At 29.3% G+C, this 17,943-nt stretch overlaps 1 protein-coding gene and 1 long non-coding RNA gene across 3 annotated transcripts; one reads left to right on the top strand and one right to left on the bottom strand.

Moving 5' to 3' along the window:
• The first annotated feature begins 145 nt into the window (after positions 1-145).
• Positions 146-1,504, top strand: LOC112491935 (uncharacterized). The gene is made up of 3 exons (XR_003056248.3): positions 146-307; positions 535-680; positions 1,125-1,504. It is a non-coding gene; the product is annotated as an uncharacterized LOC112491935 (long non-coding RNA).
• A 4,834-nt stretch (positions 1,505-6,338) lies between these two features.
• On the bottom strand, positions 6,339-16,516 carry LOC107421505 (serine carboxypeptidase-like 13). Of its 2 annotated transcripts, XM_060820244.1 has the most exons (14): positions 16,265-16,515; positions 15,973-16,109; positions 13,347-13,423; positions 12,844-12,969; positions 12,031-12,133; positions 11,337-11,374; positions 11,114-11,215; positions 9,966-10,052; positions 9,754-9,879; positions 9,583-9,654; positions 7,833-7,963; positions 7,391-7,504; positions 6,759-6,813; positions 6,340-6,659 (listed from the first exon to the last, which is right to left on the bottom strand). In XM_060820244.1, the coding sequence occupies exons 1-14, from the start codon at positions 16,417-16,419 to the stop codon at positions 6,576-6,578; spliced, it is 1,407 nt and encodes a 468-aa protein (XP_060676227.1). In that variant the 5' UTR covers positions 16,420-16,515; the 3' UTR covers positions 6,340-6,575. The 2 variants fall into 2 exon arrangements, with proteins under 2 accessions (XP_060676228.1, XP_060676227.1); XM_060820245.1 differs by lacking the exon at positions 7,391-7,504 and having other exon boundaries at positions 6,339-6,659; positions 16,265-16,516.
• Between the last annotated feature and the right edge of the window lie 1,427 nt (positions 16,517-17,943).

The following is a 17,943-nucleotide window of genomic DNA, read 5'->3' as shown; positions in this document are numbered from 1 at the left end:
TTGGTTTCTCATTTTATGGGCTTGCACTATTATCAATAGGGAAATTTAGTTCAATACCCATATTGGAAAGCCCTTAAGGAAATTTACCCATTTAGAATCTAAATCTTTTTGTTTTACCTTTTCATTTTTCAATATTTCTAAAATATCCTTTTCAAATATCAAAAGAAAAATTGAAAAGAAAATAGTTCATTTTTCCCTTGAACCAGAATGAACTATGAAGAAAAGAGGAAGACAAAACAGCTCTAAGATCTCTTCTCTCTCTCTCTCTCTCTCTCTCTCTCTCTCTCTCTCTCTCTCACAATCATTAGTAAGTTTATCTTGTTGAAATTTTTGGGTTTTAATCGAGTTTATTTGTTGGGTTTGTTCGTGTTCTTCGTTTTTCATTTATCACAAACTTTGATCCTTCTCTATTTGTAATTCTTCTTTTGGTAATCATTTCTTTATTTCTCTTTTCAAACCCACCTATTGTTTATTTGTATGCACCTATCAAAATCAGATTTAAAGTTCTTACTAGGTTTCTCTTTTTTTTTTAAGTGAAATCCTTTGGTGAGTACATGGAAAGAGGAATTAAGACAAATAACCTTGAAGAACTGCATAAGATAATTCATGCTGTCATCTGTGCTGATCTCACAGTGAAGAATCTGATAAGGAAGCACCCAAGGACACTATAAACGTTTATGGTACACTTCCCTGTCACTTTTTGATCAAAAATTCAAAACCCACCACTGATTGGTGGAACATTTTCTCAAGGCTTTACAATTTTGTTTCAATCTTTTATTGGTATTTCATTTTTTGGTTGTAAACCCCAATTTAGGTCATTCCCCCCCCCTTTTTTTTTTTTTTTTTTTTTAAGCAAAGACTAAAAGAACCATAATAGTGGTAGTGAACAGAGAAATGCTAAAAATAAACAATAAGCATCCCACTTGCTATTTCATTCTTACTAAAACATATATGTTTTCTTAAAGTTTAAATTTTTGTGAGGTTGATAATTATTGAATGTTAAGTGATCTTGTGTTTGAATGTCTTAACATTATATAATGTTGTCTAGCAGAGAAGATATTTAGTTTAAATCCTAAGCCAATACTTGCATATGTAATTTTACCTAACATATATGTTGTACTTAGGAAGTGGAGTGAGAAGATGGAAGTGAGTAAGAGACCGAGAGACTTAGGAGTGGAAAAGGATCCCGGGAACAGTTGGATTGAGCTTAACAATAGAGTTCATGGATTTTCTGTTAGAGATAAAACTCATCCTCATTGTACCATGATAGATGCAATTTTGGAGTTCCATGGAGATTCCCCTTGGTCTAATTCCATGCCTTATGATGAAAGGGGAGTCGGCATGGCGTAAAGTGAAGATTAAGGGAAGTAGAGTAAAATCCCTTTTGGGGTATTCTGTAGCTACTGTTTCACTGGCTTTAGTATTCACTGGCTTTCAAGGAATGGAATATTATCAAGCACCATTCACTATTTCAAATAGTATTTATGGTTCTACCTTTTTCTTAGCAACTGACTTTCATGTTTTTCATGTGATTACTCTTTTCTTGATCGTATGTGGTATTCGCCAATATCTTGGTCAACTGTGAACTAGTGAGTCAAAATTACTTGTGTCTGTTATGTTACCATGTAGCTGCATTGTCAAAGTTGTCTAGATTGATCTTTGTTCTCTTTTTGCGGAAAGCATAATATATAGATATGTGTAGGATGTAAACCTCACCAGATGCAGACGTGACATAAGAGACTCTTGTATGGTCAAACTTTCTCACTCCACATCCATACATATCTTTTAAATATTAATATATAGATATATGTAGGAATAAATGTGTTTACATTACAATTGTTGCTTAGTCAATGCATCTTGCTTTCCGTAAAGAGCTTCATCTCTCAACTAAAATCTACTGTTATGTCTGGCTAGGAAAAGCTATGATTTTTTTTCCCTTTCAAATCTTGGCAAAACAAAACATGCACATATTACCTTGTTTTTATTCTATACGTGTGAGTTGGTTCAACGTTACATTTTCTTACATTAGATTACCATATCATATGCATATATATCTATACACACACTTGAAGTAGCTAGGCATATATGTATATATTAACTTTATTGTCCAATCTGATTATGTTTCTATGCTAATAATGGATACTCATTCTAATATTATCTTATCATAATCTCATTGACCATGTTTCAATCATAATCTCATTGACCACGTTTTATTAGTTGTGTATCTATCTCTGATGTGCTTGGAAATTTACTGTTATTTAGATGCTAGCAGAATATATACGACAAGTAGAGAACTTTTTTCAAAAATTACTACTTAAAAGGCTTACCTTCAAATGCCTTACACACGAATCCTAGATATTCTTATTTTTCTCTATCATGTATATTTATATATATATATATATATATATGTATGTATGTATGTATAGATAGGAGACAGTATGTTTTTCTTGATCAAAGAGTTGACGTATTTTATATGCCTCAAGTACATATGAGCGTCTTATTCCCTTATATATATATATATATATATATATATATGTGACAAAAAAAAAAAAAAGCCTTTCATTGGTGGGTTGATTCGTATGATGGTGCCTTTCAAATTATTCAAGCAGATTAACAAAGAAACCCAAGCCAAAAAACAATTCGACCATGAGCATCAAATGGATGAAAGTGCTGATGACGATGTAGATGAAATTGTAGGAATGTAATTAGTAGCCCAATTGTTGGATATGTGATTTGGTAAAAAAGTCAATGGTATTGTGGTATTCCATGTAATGTAATCCTTTTGTTTGACCATATTAAGATAGCTCGGATGTTCATCTCAGCTCTTTTTGCTAATGTTTTGACTTTGAAATGTTCAAATTGTTTGTTTTTATAATCTATTTGTGCATTAAGTGGAAATTATAATGCCATTTTAATATTGTGAGAATACGAGTTAATGTTGGGCATCCGGTAAACCCTTGAATTTTTGAGTTAGGTAGCCTCTGGTAAATCATGAATTTCACATTAAGCAGCTAAATTCTAAAAAAAATGAAACTGCCGGTGTGGAATGCTTCTCTTGGTGCTTCTGTTACTTTAGGTGTTGTGGTTTTTATTTATGTTAGCTTATGCATGTGTATGTTAAGAAGATATTGTCACACTATCCATCCAACTACAAGCAATCTGCTGTTATTCCTCTTCTAGATCTTGCACAGCAGCAACATGGGGGATTGCTTCCTGTCTCAGCAATGAATGCAGTATGTTGACATGATGAAAGGCTTGAAAATGTTTTAGCTTGTATTCAATTTTGTAGGTTTGTATGTGTTTGCAAGTCATGGCATGTTTTCTGGAAGTTTAGATTTATGCTTTGTTTTATTAATATTGAATATAATGCATTCTCAACTGCATATCCAATATTAATTTGACCACAATAATCAATATGATAAAGGATTGGCTTTACAAACATTTGAAATAATTTATGCTGTAAGACTTCTAGCACTTTTAAAATACAATCATAAATCAACATGCAGTGTGTTTAGAAAGGCTTTGTCAATATGACATTCCAATAAAAGAATAGATCTTGTTCTCATATGTAAGCTTTGCACATTAAGCCTTTGGATATTGTTTGGACAATTAGACAAGGCATAGGTAAATACAGCTTAAAATGGTTGCAAAGCACGGAAATGAGAAGTCATGTTTTGATATGACAGATCACATCCTGTTATAAAACTGATTCCTTAATAATTATAAAGTTTTATTGCATCCTAATTGAAGTTCCACATCATGCTTCATGTGGTTGAAGAGAATGTTGAAATCTTTCCTATGTAAAAGCCTAGTTATAACATTGTTGGTGCAAGGTGTATTTTAGTTGTTTTATACTTATTGTTTTAGTCTTATAGCAGAAGTAAGAAAAAAAATCATTATTAATTATATATTACTAAATTAGATTCTTGGGTTTTATTAATTCGATAATTCATAAATAATTAAGACACATGGGATATGATACTTTTGGACTATATAATCATCTTTTTCAAACCACTCTTTTAGTTTTTACTTGTGGATATCCGTCAATTAAGAAAGTGGATTAATGGAATTAGCAGTCTCGTTCCATGAACATTTTCATTTATAAAACCCAAAAAAGACAGTAAATCGGTGAGCATTCCTTGTGCCATCTCACTCTGTCAATTCGTAATAGAAGTTATTAACAATTTCAATAAAAGTTCCATCTCACTTTTGTCATGCTTTCTCTTAATTTGGAATCAATAAGAGTATGTCATCATTATATATTTTTTTGATAAATGTGTTGTCAATATATTTATATATGCAATAATTTTTATTATGTGCATTTCCACCCTATAACATGCCTTATTTAATGATAAGTAACATGGCAAAGAGAAGACAACACAAAAAAAAAGGTGAAAAAAGTGCACAAATTTTATTTAATTTTGATTATCGACGAACCTTCGATATTACCGATGAATTTGTTTCAATTCAAATTATAATGATTGCACACAACAACTTCTATAATTTGCATTTCCACCATATGACATGCTAATTGAAGCCTTATTTAATAATAAATAAAATGCTGAAGAGAAGAAAACACAAAAAGAAGAGAAAAAGGGGCAAAATTTGATTTACGGTTGATTACTAATGGACCATTGGTAATCCTTCCAAAAATTGACAAGATTGCTAGGAAAATTACAGATAGCTCCCATCGATAATACTGATGATCTGTCGGTAATTATCGATGAAAATTGTCAGTAATCCAATATAGGTCTCCATGTACTTGCTGAAAAAATTATCGATGGTTTTACCGATGGGCCATCGGTAATTTATATTTGTCCAATTTTTTCAAAACAAATCCTTATAATTCAATTCAACAACTTTGATAATGTGTGTTTCCACCAAGAACATGCTAAATATAACTTTATTAATGATCATAAACAAAAGAATCCACAAAAGGTTTTGGAAAAAATGAGAAAATTATAAACAAAGTTGATTACCGACGGCCCATCGGTAATTACTGATGAAAATCGTTGATAATCTAATATAGTTCTCCATGTATTTGCTGGAAAAATTACCGATGGGCCATCAGTAATTTACATTCGTCCAATTTTTTTTAAAACAAATCATCACAATTCAATCCGATAACTTCGATAATATATGTTTCCACCAATACCATACTAAATATAATTATATTATTGATCCTGAATAGAATAATCCACAGAATGTTTTGAAAAAAAATCTAAAAATTACAAAAAAAAAATTGATTACCAACGACCCAGCGATAATCAACTTTATTTGAAATTTTCCCATTTTTTCCAATTTTTGTGTGGATTCTTTTGTTGAGGATCATTAATAAAGTTAGATTTAGCATATTCTTGGTGAAAACATATATTATTGAAGTTGTTGGATTGAATTATGATGATTTGCTTTGAAAAAAAGTCAAATTGAAATTACCGATGGGGTATCGGTAATTACCGATGATCCATTGGTAATCAACTTTGGATGAAATTTTCTCACTTTTTCCGAACTTTTTATGGATTCTTTTGCTAAGGATCATTACTAAAGTTAGATTTAGCATGCTTTTGGTGGAAACACACATTATTAAAGTTGTTGGATGGAATTTTCATGACATGCTTTGAAAAAATGGATAAATTTAAATTACCAATGGGGTATCGATAACTACTGATGAAACCGTTGGTAATTTTTCCAGCAAGCACATGGACTCCTAATATGGATTACTGTCAGTTTCATCGGTACTAATCTTCTCAAAGCATTGCCTCCTCCAAACTACAGTTTAGGCAGCTTGGAAGAGGAACCTCCTTTGTCCTCCTCTGCAGCAGATAATTCAGTCTTTTACTTCTATTGATGTTGTTTGTTAAATGATGAACTTGTTTTTCAGATGCATATGTTAATTCCAAACCAATTTCAAGGGTTGTCAATTTCCGTTCTCTGAAAAAAAAAAAAAAAAAGTATCTTACTTTTCTTAGTTTTCATATTTCTTAAACATCCAAAAGGATTTAGACCATATTAATTTATGAGCATTCAGTGTTGGGTCTTTTGGCTTTGCCGTACCATATATTTATGTTTTTGAGGAAGAATATTCGGGAGCAGGGTAAGAAAACAGAGTAACTGCAGGGGCTTGAGAAGATGATTATATAGTACAGTTATCTACGAACAAAATATTAGCAAATTGCTCATATATACTAAAATGAGTACAGGTAGCATGCAAACTAGTAAATTTCAAGAATAGAGAGAGGAGTGCTCCATGGGATTATTGTTTTTGAAAAATCATTCCTTAACAATTAAAATTTGCTCATCCAACATTGTATTACAAAATTGGACGCTTAAAACGCTCATAGATATGAGATTTTTAACTTCTAATCTTTTATACACTGTTAGTTGATGCAACCATCAATTTTAATAGTCCAATAATCATAAACGTTAGTCCATAAATGTAGAGTCTTACATTGCTCAATGCTAAAAACCTTAGTTCATAAATGTAAAGGCAAGTTACATTGTTACAGTAAATCAAGCCCATTTAGAAATTAATATAAATTATCATATGATAGTATGCAGTTTTAAAGGCATACTGTCTAGAGAGGAGAATTGTTCATCCACCTTTGAATCATAGAATAACATTCTTTCCTTTTGTACTCAGTAGGAGAGTGACCAGCTCCCTATTAAAGAAACAAAAAACAAATACCAAATACTTTGAGTTTCACGTTTGTATTGTATTCGATTGAAAAATTAATATGAGACTTTTGTGAATTTCTTACCTTCACAGTTGCATAAGTTAACCTATAGTTAAAATTTTTATATGTCATTGTGTACCTGTAAAAAAATAACATAAATTTTTGGTTAGAAATGATTTTAAGATGACAAAATAAAATTATTTTTTATGAATTTGGGAAATCTATGAAATGTGATTGCTTAGAGGGTTGGATTGCAATTCAATGATAAAATGATGCTACATTAAGTTGGAATCTAAAATTTGACAAACTAGGCATAGATTAGTATAACAAAAATACAAACCAAAAACATAATATCTTATTATAAATTAGGTGCCCGTTGTTAACGGGTTTGGTTTTTATTTTGTTGTTTTCTACTAAATTGTATATAGTTTGCTGATTCAAATTGCTTGTTAGTATTAACTACAAGTAGTTAGAAATTAACTATTAAATTTAGAAAAAAGAAAAAGCATAAACATTAAATAAAACACAGTTTAAAATTGTTATCGTATATTTTCTTTCCACATTTATAGTTAATTGACATGTCCAACAAATTTTAAATATCATTAAGCAAACCACATACCATTTAGTTGGGGGGGGGGGGGGGGGGGGGGGGGAGGGGGAAGAAACTAGACACGACAAACCTTTGTGTCTACAACACAAATAAATTAGAGACCTACCCAGCAACTTGGTCAGCAGTGTACCATGGTCGCCAATCACTGTGAACCGTCAGATTAAGGGACTTTATCCATTGTTCGGCTGATATATGTGGAATTTCGAGCTCATGGTCACCACTGCTCAAAATGTATACATAGGTGATCTTAACTATCTTTCAAATTATAATTATAATGAGAACATAATAATATGACAAATGTTTAGGGTTTTTATATCCCATGTAGGCTTTCAATTTTAAATTCATTAATTTTTTATATTATTTGCCATATCTTCACCTCGTCTATTATAAACAAGAGGACAATATTAATTAATTAAGTTTTGGAGGAACATTAATCGTTTTTATATAAATATAAAAATATATATATTATAATATTATTCATTTATATGTAAGTTGTTGCCAAAAAAAAAAAAAAAAAAAAAAAGGGAAATCAATAGTAGTAGCCTTACATGTAAACTAGCACTTCTATGCTTGAGTTGATAAGATTCTTGTAATGGCCAATAACACTCTTAACGTTGTTTATGTAAGTTCCATCCCTTACCTCCTCAAAATTGCATCTATGCCAATTTTTATATGTTCCCTGCCCATTAGTATAAAAAAGGGTGAATGACAAATTATATATATATATATATATATCACACAATTTTGATTTCTACATCAAGCAATAAATTGTTCTATAAAAAAAAATAAAAAAATCAAGCAATAAATTGTCTAATAAGAGCATCAAGCAACATATTGCCTATCCGCACTATCTAAACACTATCTAAATACTATATACAGTTAATCTTTTATCATGATGTTTTAATGAATTTTCTATCAATTTTCTTATTTATTAATTTTTAGACCATTTCAACGGTAGAAATTTAAATATATATTTAGGGTTTTATATAAGTTTTAGTAAAATATTAAAAACTTATAAAGGCAAATAAACCTTATCAGAACTCACATTAGCTTCAAATGTACTTTTAAATTTTAACCTTCAAAAATATTTAAAGATTAATAAAAAATTATGATGAGAAATCTATTAGAATATTATGATAAAAGACTTACTAAAACTATATATACTCCTTTCCAATGAGAACTGTCCACAACTTGTCATGGACCAAGTATTTTAACCCTGAAATAACCATTAGAGGCAATGATTGGGACTTAAAGCTACTTTAATATCTAAAAATTAAACTGCATAAATATGTTCGAGACAATTTTTTTTAATTGTTATTGTTGAAAACCATTGCTAAGTATTGATATGTTTGACAAGTATGTGAAAAAGCTTCTAGAGCAATCGCACTTCCTTAACATGTCCATTTGCAATGCAATAAAGTGAATTAAAATGGTAATCAACTTGCATGTTAGGCAAAATTGTTGTTTTTAAGGCTAAAGACCGTTGGTCTGCAACTTAATCAAGTTGTGGACGTCAAAATTATTCTATATGTATAATTTTGATCACATCAAAACGTTGTAGATCAGCCATTTGCATCGCATCTAGACTAATTTAAAATACATTCTAAAAGAGATTGATTATCTCTACATATCTTGATGTAGCGTAGTTGACATATGTATACAATCAACTTCAAATACTAAAGTGATTAAGGTCCATTCTTTAGGGCTTTTGAATTTTTACAAGATGAAAGCTAATCTATAGAATTTAAAAACGATAAAGGTTGAACCTTACTTTAAATAATTAACTTTAAATAAATATATAATGCATCTTAATTGAACATGTCTAATATAGTTATGCCATAAGGGATGATGTCATCCAAGTTATGATTAGCATCTAGTTACAATTTTGTAATTCATTGTTGGATTATCCGCAACTCATTAGTGATGTCTATCATATGTATATAGGGTTTTTTGCCTGTGGGGAATATCAATTGGCAACATAGTAACATTTTATATTCGGAACCTATTAATGTGAAAAATGCTAATAATTGTCAATTATACAATTAGACTTTAGTTTTAAATCATTTAACATATCATTTCTATCTCTCTCTTTTTTTATCATATATTTACAACCATTCCTTTATTAAATTCATCTTCTAAAATTAAACTGAAGTCTCTTATCCGTTAATTTGTTTTTCTTGAATTTGTTTAATTGGATTGAATAACTTATGCTTTAGAGTCAAATTTAAAAGATTCGTTTGATAACTTTTTAGTATAATATTATTGGAAAGAGATATATCCTTGTTTCGATTTGCATACCTTTGGAATTTGGAGGGCATCTTGAACTCTCTTGTTACTTGCCCAATTTTGAATGGCTAAATCCGGAATATACTGCAAAGGAACCATATATTAAAAATTATATAATCTAGTTACATCTATCAAAAGTGCATACATATGTTAAGAGAGAAAGAAATTAAGAAATACAGATACCTCTTCGCACCAACTCATCTCTTCAGTCGATCTTCGAGCTTGAATTTGATTATCTTTCTTTGTATTGACCCGATCTCGTTCGCAGTTGGTTCTCAATATATGATATTTATTAATATGTTTTGTACACTAAAAAATTTCAAATGTAGAATTTGGAAGAATTAGTCAAATTGGAATGGAAACTCAAAGTATTAAACTATCAAATTAATTATTACCTGGGCAATTTTAGCAAGATCATTGAGACAATCTGTATCTGTGGCATTGACATTGACATAATTTCCACCACAACTTTCTTTTGCTCTCTGTTTAAAGAAAGCATAAAGAAGCCCTTATAAATATTTATAGTGACAAACAGTTTTAGTTACACATTAGGTTAATTGCACTTTAATATTTTTTGATTTGGAAAAATTATACTTTCAGTTGTCAAATTTCAAAGGTTCAATTTAGACTTTAAAGTTTTAATTTCTTGCATTTTAATCTAATTGGATTTTTAGCAAATAGCATTTAACGGGTTGAGGGTATTAAAATGCAATTTTTTTTTAAAATAAAAAATTTATATTGCAATAAATTAAAGAGGGTCTAAATTGAAATAAATTGTATTTTAATATTTTCTAAATATGAAGGAATCGTTAATTATTTTTAAGCTTTAAATAATATATATAAAATATTATTTTACGTTGATATAGTTGAGGTGAGAATAAAAAATAAATGTATATATTAATTTTAACTATATTAATTATATTATTAAAAATAGAAATATATTCTTAATAATATTATTACTATTATATTATTAATATTGTTATATAAAAGACAAATAATAATTCATGTATTCTTTTGGTCCTTGTATACAATTATAATAAGCAAGTAGGTTATTTAACAAACACTCATTTTTAATTCTGTAACTTTAAATAATTTTGAAATAATAGTTTGAAAAACATTTATCATGTTGACAAAAAAATTAAAAAGATTGATTTTTATTTCAAAAGAACTTTTGCCAGTCTTTCATAATCTATAAGAATCCCAAATCAAGCCTTAACCCCGTTTGATTACAACAATGGATTTGTTTCAACGATTAGCCTTTGTATTTCTATTTACTTTTAATAATAATTGATATAAATTTATTAAAAATATGATAAACATATACTTAAAATGGAGGAACAATTATCATGAGATTATGAAAAAATATAGCTATTCCTTAAAATTTATCTAAAAGTAATTTGTCATTCTGAGTGTTGCATTTGTTTGTCCGTAGGAAGAAGGTCACTACAAAAAGGTCAAAATCAAAAACTTTAACCATCAAAATTCAGATTTAAAAACTTTTATATAGTCATTTTAAATTGTTAAGTCAAAGAAATTCAATTACCTCGTATAGATCATCTGATATAAGTCCCATATGATAAACATAAGGAATTTTTGAATTTTCTTCATTGTCTGTGTCTGTATGTCCGGATCCCACATAAAATCTCTGCATACATTTCATGTTTTTGACCATTATATATATATATATATATATGTATTACATATAATTATTCTAAATTTATGATGCATAAGTAATTTGGGAAGCTTAGAAAAGTTGAGACTGTTACTTTCAAATTGATAAAAGGCTCTTGTCCCATTTTATTACCTGCAAGACTGTAAAGAGTCAATGCCTAAGCTTCGGGAACTCAAAAGGTGAAGCATATATCGGATGAATTTGTTAAAATTAACTATACACATTTTTTATATGTAACTCTGTTTACAGACAATTTACATATTTATATATATTTTTTGTGTAATTCATTGAAGCAAATTATAAAATGATACAAAAACAAAAATTTGAAGGGCAATGTGAAAAAATTTATAGTTTGGAGGATAAAAGGAAAAAACGTTTCATAAATAACCCTTATATTAATAAGCTTTTTGAAACAAGTTTTTACCTCATATGTGTACTGTAAATACATATATGTATATATATTTTGATAAATTTAGAGATGGGTTTAGTTCCAAACTTAATTGAACCGAGAATTTGAGATTACTATCAGTGATTATTGTCAATCGAACTATCCAAAGACACAAAAATAATTTTACCAAATATCACGTTTATACATATGCAGCAATTTCTATTGTTATAATATTGTTCACATCAATAGTTTTTTGTTTTTCACTTTTTGCGTTGAATTAAAGTAATGATGGAATTCAAATATCTTGTTTTATATCTAAAATATCTTTTTAGCAGAATTAATGTAATATTCTTAAAATATTTTTTCAATTCATATATAAAATAAAATTATAGAATATTACCCTCTAAAATTTCTTGTACATAAAGTGGAGCTAATAGTCCACCATATGAGTCACCGCCAACGATAAAGGGATTCTCCTTGAATTCTGAGTGATCTTCTAACCACTGCATTACAATTAAAACTGTGAGACAGTTTATTCCTATGCACACCTTATACAACAAAACATATATATGCATCCAAAAATTTTATGGATAAGATAAAATTGCTAATAGACTTCTATTAGGTTTACCTTATACTTATGTTATAATTTTATTTTTCAGCTTTTGAATTGCTTTAATTTTCAGCTTTTGAATTGCTTTAAAATTCATTATTCAAAGGTTATTTGGATTCCAACAGAATTCATTTTACGAGTTTTAATATTAATATGTAACTAAACTTATATTTGATTAATAACTGAATTTTAAATTCTATCGAAAGACTAATTATATAAAATTGAATATTAAAATTGATCGACCTAGTGCAAACCTAACTTTCTTTATATATATTTATATAGAGAATTATAGTATCCATTATCCTATCAAGTTTTAAAGATATCAATTCAATTAATAATTTAAAACCAAATTTAGTTGGATAAATAACAATATTTAAAACTTAATATATTTCAGGTTTGCCAATATAAGGTGAAAATTATGTTTTTAACAAATCAAAATCTTATATATATATATGAATTCATATAAAAAATTTCTATCTCCCAACTAAGATTCATCAAGTAAAGTGCTACCCACATAAACGATGTGTTTATTAGTATGTTGTGTATTATAATACGGAAGATAGTTCCACGATAACAAATAAATAACTTTTAGATTTCTCAAACCTTTCTCATAAACTTGTTAACCATCCACGCTGTATTTGTATCTGATGACAAAAAATAATCTTCGAAATTGGTTGAGTAGGAGAATCCCGTGCCAATAGGTGCATCTATAAATATTACACTTGAAATCTATAAAATGTTAACATTAGAACAAGTTAGCAAGTAAAACCCACATTTTAGTATTAGTAGTACCATTGGAGAAGGCTTAGAGCTTTCATATCTGAGAGGGAAAATAAATAAATAAATAATTAAATAAAAAATAAAACCATAATTTGTTTCTTTTAGTCATTTAACATGTGAGGTATTTACCCTTTTTTTCTTTTATATATATATATATATATATAAAACTAATTATGGGATTAGTGATCTGTACATATGTACTCGAACTTTCGGAATTATTATTTGAAAAAAAATAAAATAAAAACAATAGTTTTGTCACTTAATTAGCTATTTTTTGTGGTAAGCAATGATGTAAGCAATGATGTACGATAAAATTAATTTGGTACCTCAGTCCAAGAATATGGGGCCAGCTGCAGTGATGGCAAAATTGCTCCATGAGTAGATAAATTGAAAGCCAGCGGTCCTTAAGAAAGAAATGGTAACACTATTAATGTACATGATCTCGAGAAAGATTAATGATTAGTTTTTTCCCATAACCATGGCTATGGAATCTTAGTACCGTACAAAATTTAAACAATTTACATATGCTCTGATTTTCGAAAAATTTAAAATAATGCGAGATCTAAATATGGACAAGAGAATGTATCTATATATATATATATATATATATATATGGATAAGAGAAGAGATACAATATTAAGGTGCCATTTGTTAGCATATTTGATTTATATATTTTTTTAACTAAATAACGTGTAATTCGTTTATTTTTATGGTTTGGTAATATTAAGTTTGTAACGGCTCAGTCCACCCGCATCAAGATATCGTCCTCTTTGGCCCAGGGTTCACTCCCTCTCTCCCCCCTGGCCTCAAGGTTTTATCAAAACGCATCCCCTGGCCTCAAGGTTTTATCAAAACGCATCTTGAAGGGAGAGGTATCCACAGCCTTATAAAGACCGCTTTGTGCCCCTCTCCAACCGATGTGGGATGTTATAATCCTTCCCCCCCTTGGAGGGGTCCAGGGTCCTCGCTGGCACACCGAAGCCCCTCTCCAACCGATGTGGGATGTTATAATCCTCCCCCTCTTGGGGGGGTCTAGGGTCCTCGCTGGCACACCGATCCACCGATCCGGGTACTGACTATGATACCACTGTAACGGCCCAGTCCACCCGCATCAAGATATTGTCCTCTTTGGACCAGGGTTCACTCCCTCTCTCCCCCTGGCCTCAAGGTTTTGTCAAAACGCATCTTGAAGGGAGAGGTATCCACAGCCTTATAAAGACCGCTTCGTGCCCCTCTCCAACCGATGTGGGATGTTACAAAGTTTGTGGTAATTAGACATCTCAATTAATTATAAATCTAAAAAGAAAGAAAAAAAAAACATAAATACCAAATGAAACACAATTTAAAATTGTATTGATTTTTATTGTTTATTTTTATACTTGTAGTTCATTAATATGTTTAACAAATTCTAATACCATTAACAAACAATTCAAAGGAAACAAATTACATACAATTTAAAAGAAAAAAAAAAAACAAAAACAAAATATGTTAACAAACGACATATGAAAATTGTTACGTTTAGAAAATATTTCCCTTTCACTAGTGGATAATATTATCTAGTATACATATGATTTAGGTTAGAACCATTTATAAAGTAATTGTAAATATAATATTACCTTTTGTATCTTATCGCTTTTTAATATTGCAAGCTTACAGATAAAGGTAAGCAATATTAGCCCATTAAACAAAACACTAGTGACAGAAATATTAAATTATTCATTAAATATATATACCAAATGTTGTGTAACTATATATATGGATAAAATATTCATAACATAAAAAATAAAAAATAAATTTTTAAATAAATAAATGAAATACAATAATAAACTAATAAAAAATTACCATATCAACTCTTATATTATTTAATAAATAAATTTAACGAGCAGATTTCAAATATTATTGTACTCTATGTATATATGAAGCACCAAAAATCTAGAGTGGGCAAGGTTGCCAATACTTGATGGTGATAGCTAATTATGACCGTCCAGTCTCATGATTACATATAATTGACCAAACTCTTGGTGCCAATAGTTTGTTTGTCTTAAATTAAAAAATGGTCTACGAGTCTATATATATATATATATATTATAAAATATACTATATATAGAAATTATTATGTACATAACCTGTAACAAGTTGGAAATTGATTTGGTACACATTATCTAAAATGATATGAGACAACGTATGCTCACTAATACAAATCATTTTGAAGTCCAAATAAGCCTCAGAGTTTCAACGCTCTTCAATTATTTTTGTTTTTACTTTTTGTTCCTGACGTAACACCCTTCATCATGTTTACCAGAAAAGAAAGATAGTTGTAACAAAAATCATCCTTATTCCTCCTCCATTGCCAGAAAAAATTCTAGATTGTAACATAAATAAGATTGCTCTTGGAAAACAAAAAGGGAAATACAAATCATTGATGCAGATCTAGTTTCAGATCATGGCCAATATAACAAATGAAATATTGGCCTTTAGAGGAGCTCAATTTATTCTTGCATTGCATTTCATTTATCTCTCTTCCTCCAGATTTTTCTTTCTTAATATCTTTTTGAATTTTTCACTTTTGTTCTTCCTTCCGAATATTGGGTTATGTTTGGTTGCTCGGTAACAGCATAAAAACGAAAACGAAAGTTTAAAAAAAAAAAAAAATCTAGTTTGATTCCATCTATAGAGGATAAAAGCATGCAATAATTGGAGGTTTAGGTGTTAAAAAAGAAAAAAAATATTAAATTCGTTAAAAAAGTAGGGTTAATTTACTTTTTTTTTTTTTTGGTGGGTAATAAATGGGTTACTTGAACTTTTACTCATAATTGTACACATGGCCTCGTATCATTGGAAAGTATGTACCAAATCAATCTAAGAATTTATCCGTTGGAGCAGATAGAATTTGAATGGAAGGGGTTTACCAAAAAAAAGAAAAAATAAAAAAAATAATGGATGAGAAGCTACCTATTTGCCTGAAAAACCCATTTAAGCCCGAGCAGCCGGGCCCTCCCAATTGATGAAGTATAAGAGGATCCTTGGATGGATTTCCTTGTGATTCTACAAAATAATAAAAGAACTCAGAGCTCTCCACCTTGATATATCTGAAACACAAAACCACAAACTGTACCTATAAGATAAGGTGGACTACATTTCCAGCATATCAAAAAAAGAAAAAAAAAAAAAAACCATAAATAATCAAGTTAACATATCCTAACTTTAATAACGTGCAGAAGAAGTAGGTCTATTATACACTCACCCTGTTTCAAGTTTGAAAGGTAGAATCCCAGGGAAGCCTGGCAAAGTCTTTATGATTGAGCCACATAAAGCAGTTGATCCGAAGAGAAGCAAAACAAGTAGAGTTCGCATGAAGATATAGCTTTTGCAGTCATGGATGGAAGAACACAACGACATTGTTGCCCAAATGGTTTGCTTGCTTGCTTGCTGCTGATCTTTCGGGGTTTAGAATTTGGATGTGTAGTAGATGACTGTTGTTTATATGACTTATATAGATCTATATAATTTTGTAATTATGAATGTGGTAAGGTTTATATGTGGTAGGTCCGTTTATTGATGGCTTTATGCAGGTCACTTTCATCCCGTGCTTAATTCATTTCCCGTTATCTTTATATATATATATATATACAAAAATTTCATGGTGAGGACGGTCCGCATGAGAACCGCAGTATTAGTGATGGTTTTTCATAATATTAACGACGGTTTTTTAGAAAATCGTTACCAATACTATGAAAAACCGTCACCAATATTGTGATCCGCATGAGGACCGTTCGCACCATAGACGGACTATATATATATATATATATATATTTATATATGAATGTTGAAGGTTAGAAATTCCAATTATTATATGAGTAAATAATAATTTTTATAATTTAGATGAGTAATGAATTATTGATGTCTATATGACCTGGATAGAGTTATAGTTATATAGTTTTGTAATTATGATAGTAGATTTATAGACTGTTCTAAATAGAGTATTTTTATTGTGTGGTTTGATTCATATCACGTGACTTATATGTAAATATATATATAATTTGAAGAATAAATCAGAATAAATCTAGAATAATCAAATTTTTTATCAAAATTTTGATATCCATATTTTGGTAATTTTTAAATGGTTCATCTACCAATGTATTTAAGGCAGTATTAATTTAACAACATTAAAAACTGTCACATAATTGGTTACTAAAATTTTAGTAAAAAAATTTGATACGCTTATATTTAAATTCGAATTATTACATGATTAAATAATAACTTTTATAATTAAATTTTCAAAAAGGCACATAACCTATATTTAAATATAAAAAGATTTTACCTTACCTTCAAAATATATATCTTTTCACACAACCTTTTTTTTTTTTTTTTCCCTTTTTTGTTTGGATTTGGCAGATATGTCCAATTAATCAGCTAGTACCAAATCTGATATGTTTGGTATATTCTACGGAAGAAATCCTTAAGTTAATACTAAGAACAATTTAAAATGTTCCTCACACCAAGGAAAACCAGAAGAAAGCTTTGATTGTGTGATGAGACAATTTCAAAAGCCTTAAGTTTTCTAGTATTAGGATGATAGGATTAAATCTCTCATATTTTCTATGTAGAAAACAATGGAAAAAGTCCAAGTTTAAAGAGAGCCCAACTACTTCACACCTTTGGCTATCCATAATTTTTTTTTTATTTTTTATAAAAAAAATATGTATGGCTCTTTATGGTGGATTTATTTATTATGTGCAATATTTAATTGGAATTGTCGTCTATATCATAAATTTTCAGCAAATGGGACGTAACCAGGTGTCATAATTGGTTGAAAAATTATTTGAAAGTCGTTTTCAAGTACTATAATAATATGTATGTGTAGAAAATAATGGACCGTACCATTGGATTCTTCTGAATGATTAAAAATCCAAGTATAAAGTG

This window comes from Ziziphus jujuba, chromosome 9 (assembly GCF_031755915.1).
Source record: "Ziziphus jujuba cultivar Dongzao chromosome 9, ASM3175591v1".
Classification (NCBI taxonomy): Eukaryota; Viridiplantae; Streptophyta; class Magnoliopsida; order Rosales; family Rhamnaceae; genus Ziziphus; species Ziziphus jujuba.
This window is presented reverse-complemented; position numbering and strand designations above follow the sequence as displayed.

Coding starts and splice junctions, on each gene's coding strand:
- LOC107421505 (XM_060820244.1), bottom strand. CDS start 16,419: ATGTCGTTGTGTTCTTCCATCCATGACTGCAAAAGCTATATCTTCATG. Junction 16,110..16,264: donor CCTTTCAAACTTGAAACAGG/GTGAGTGTATAA, acceptor TTTGTGTTTCAG/ATATATCAAGGTGGAGAGCT. Junction 9,880..9,965: donor ATCTTGCTAAAATTGCCCAG/GTAATAATTAAT, acceptor GAAATTTTTTAG/TGTACAAAACATATTAATAA.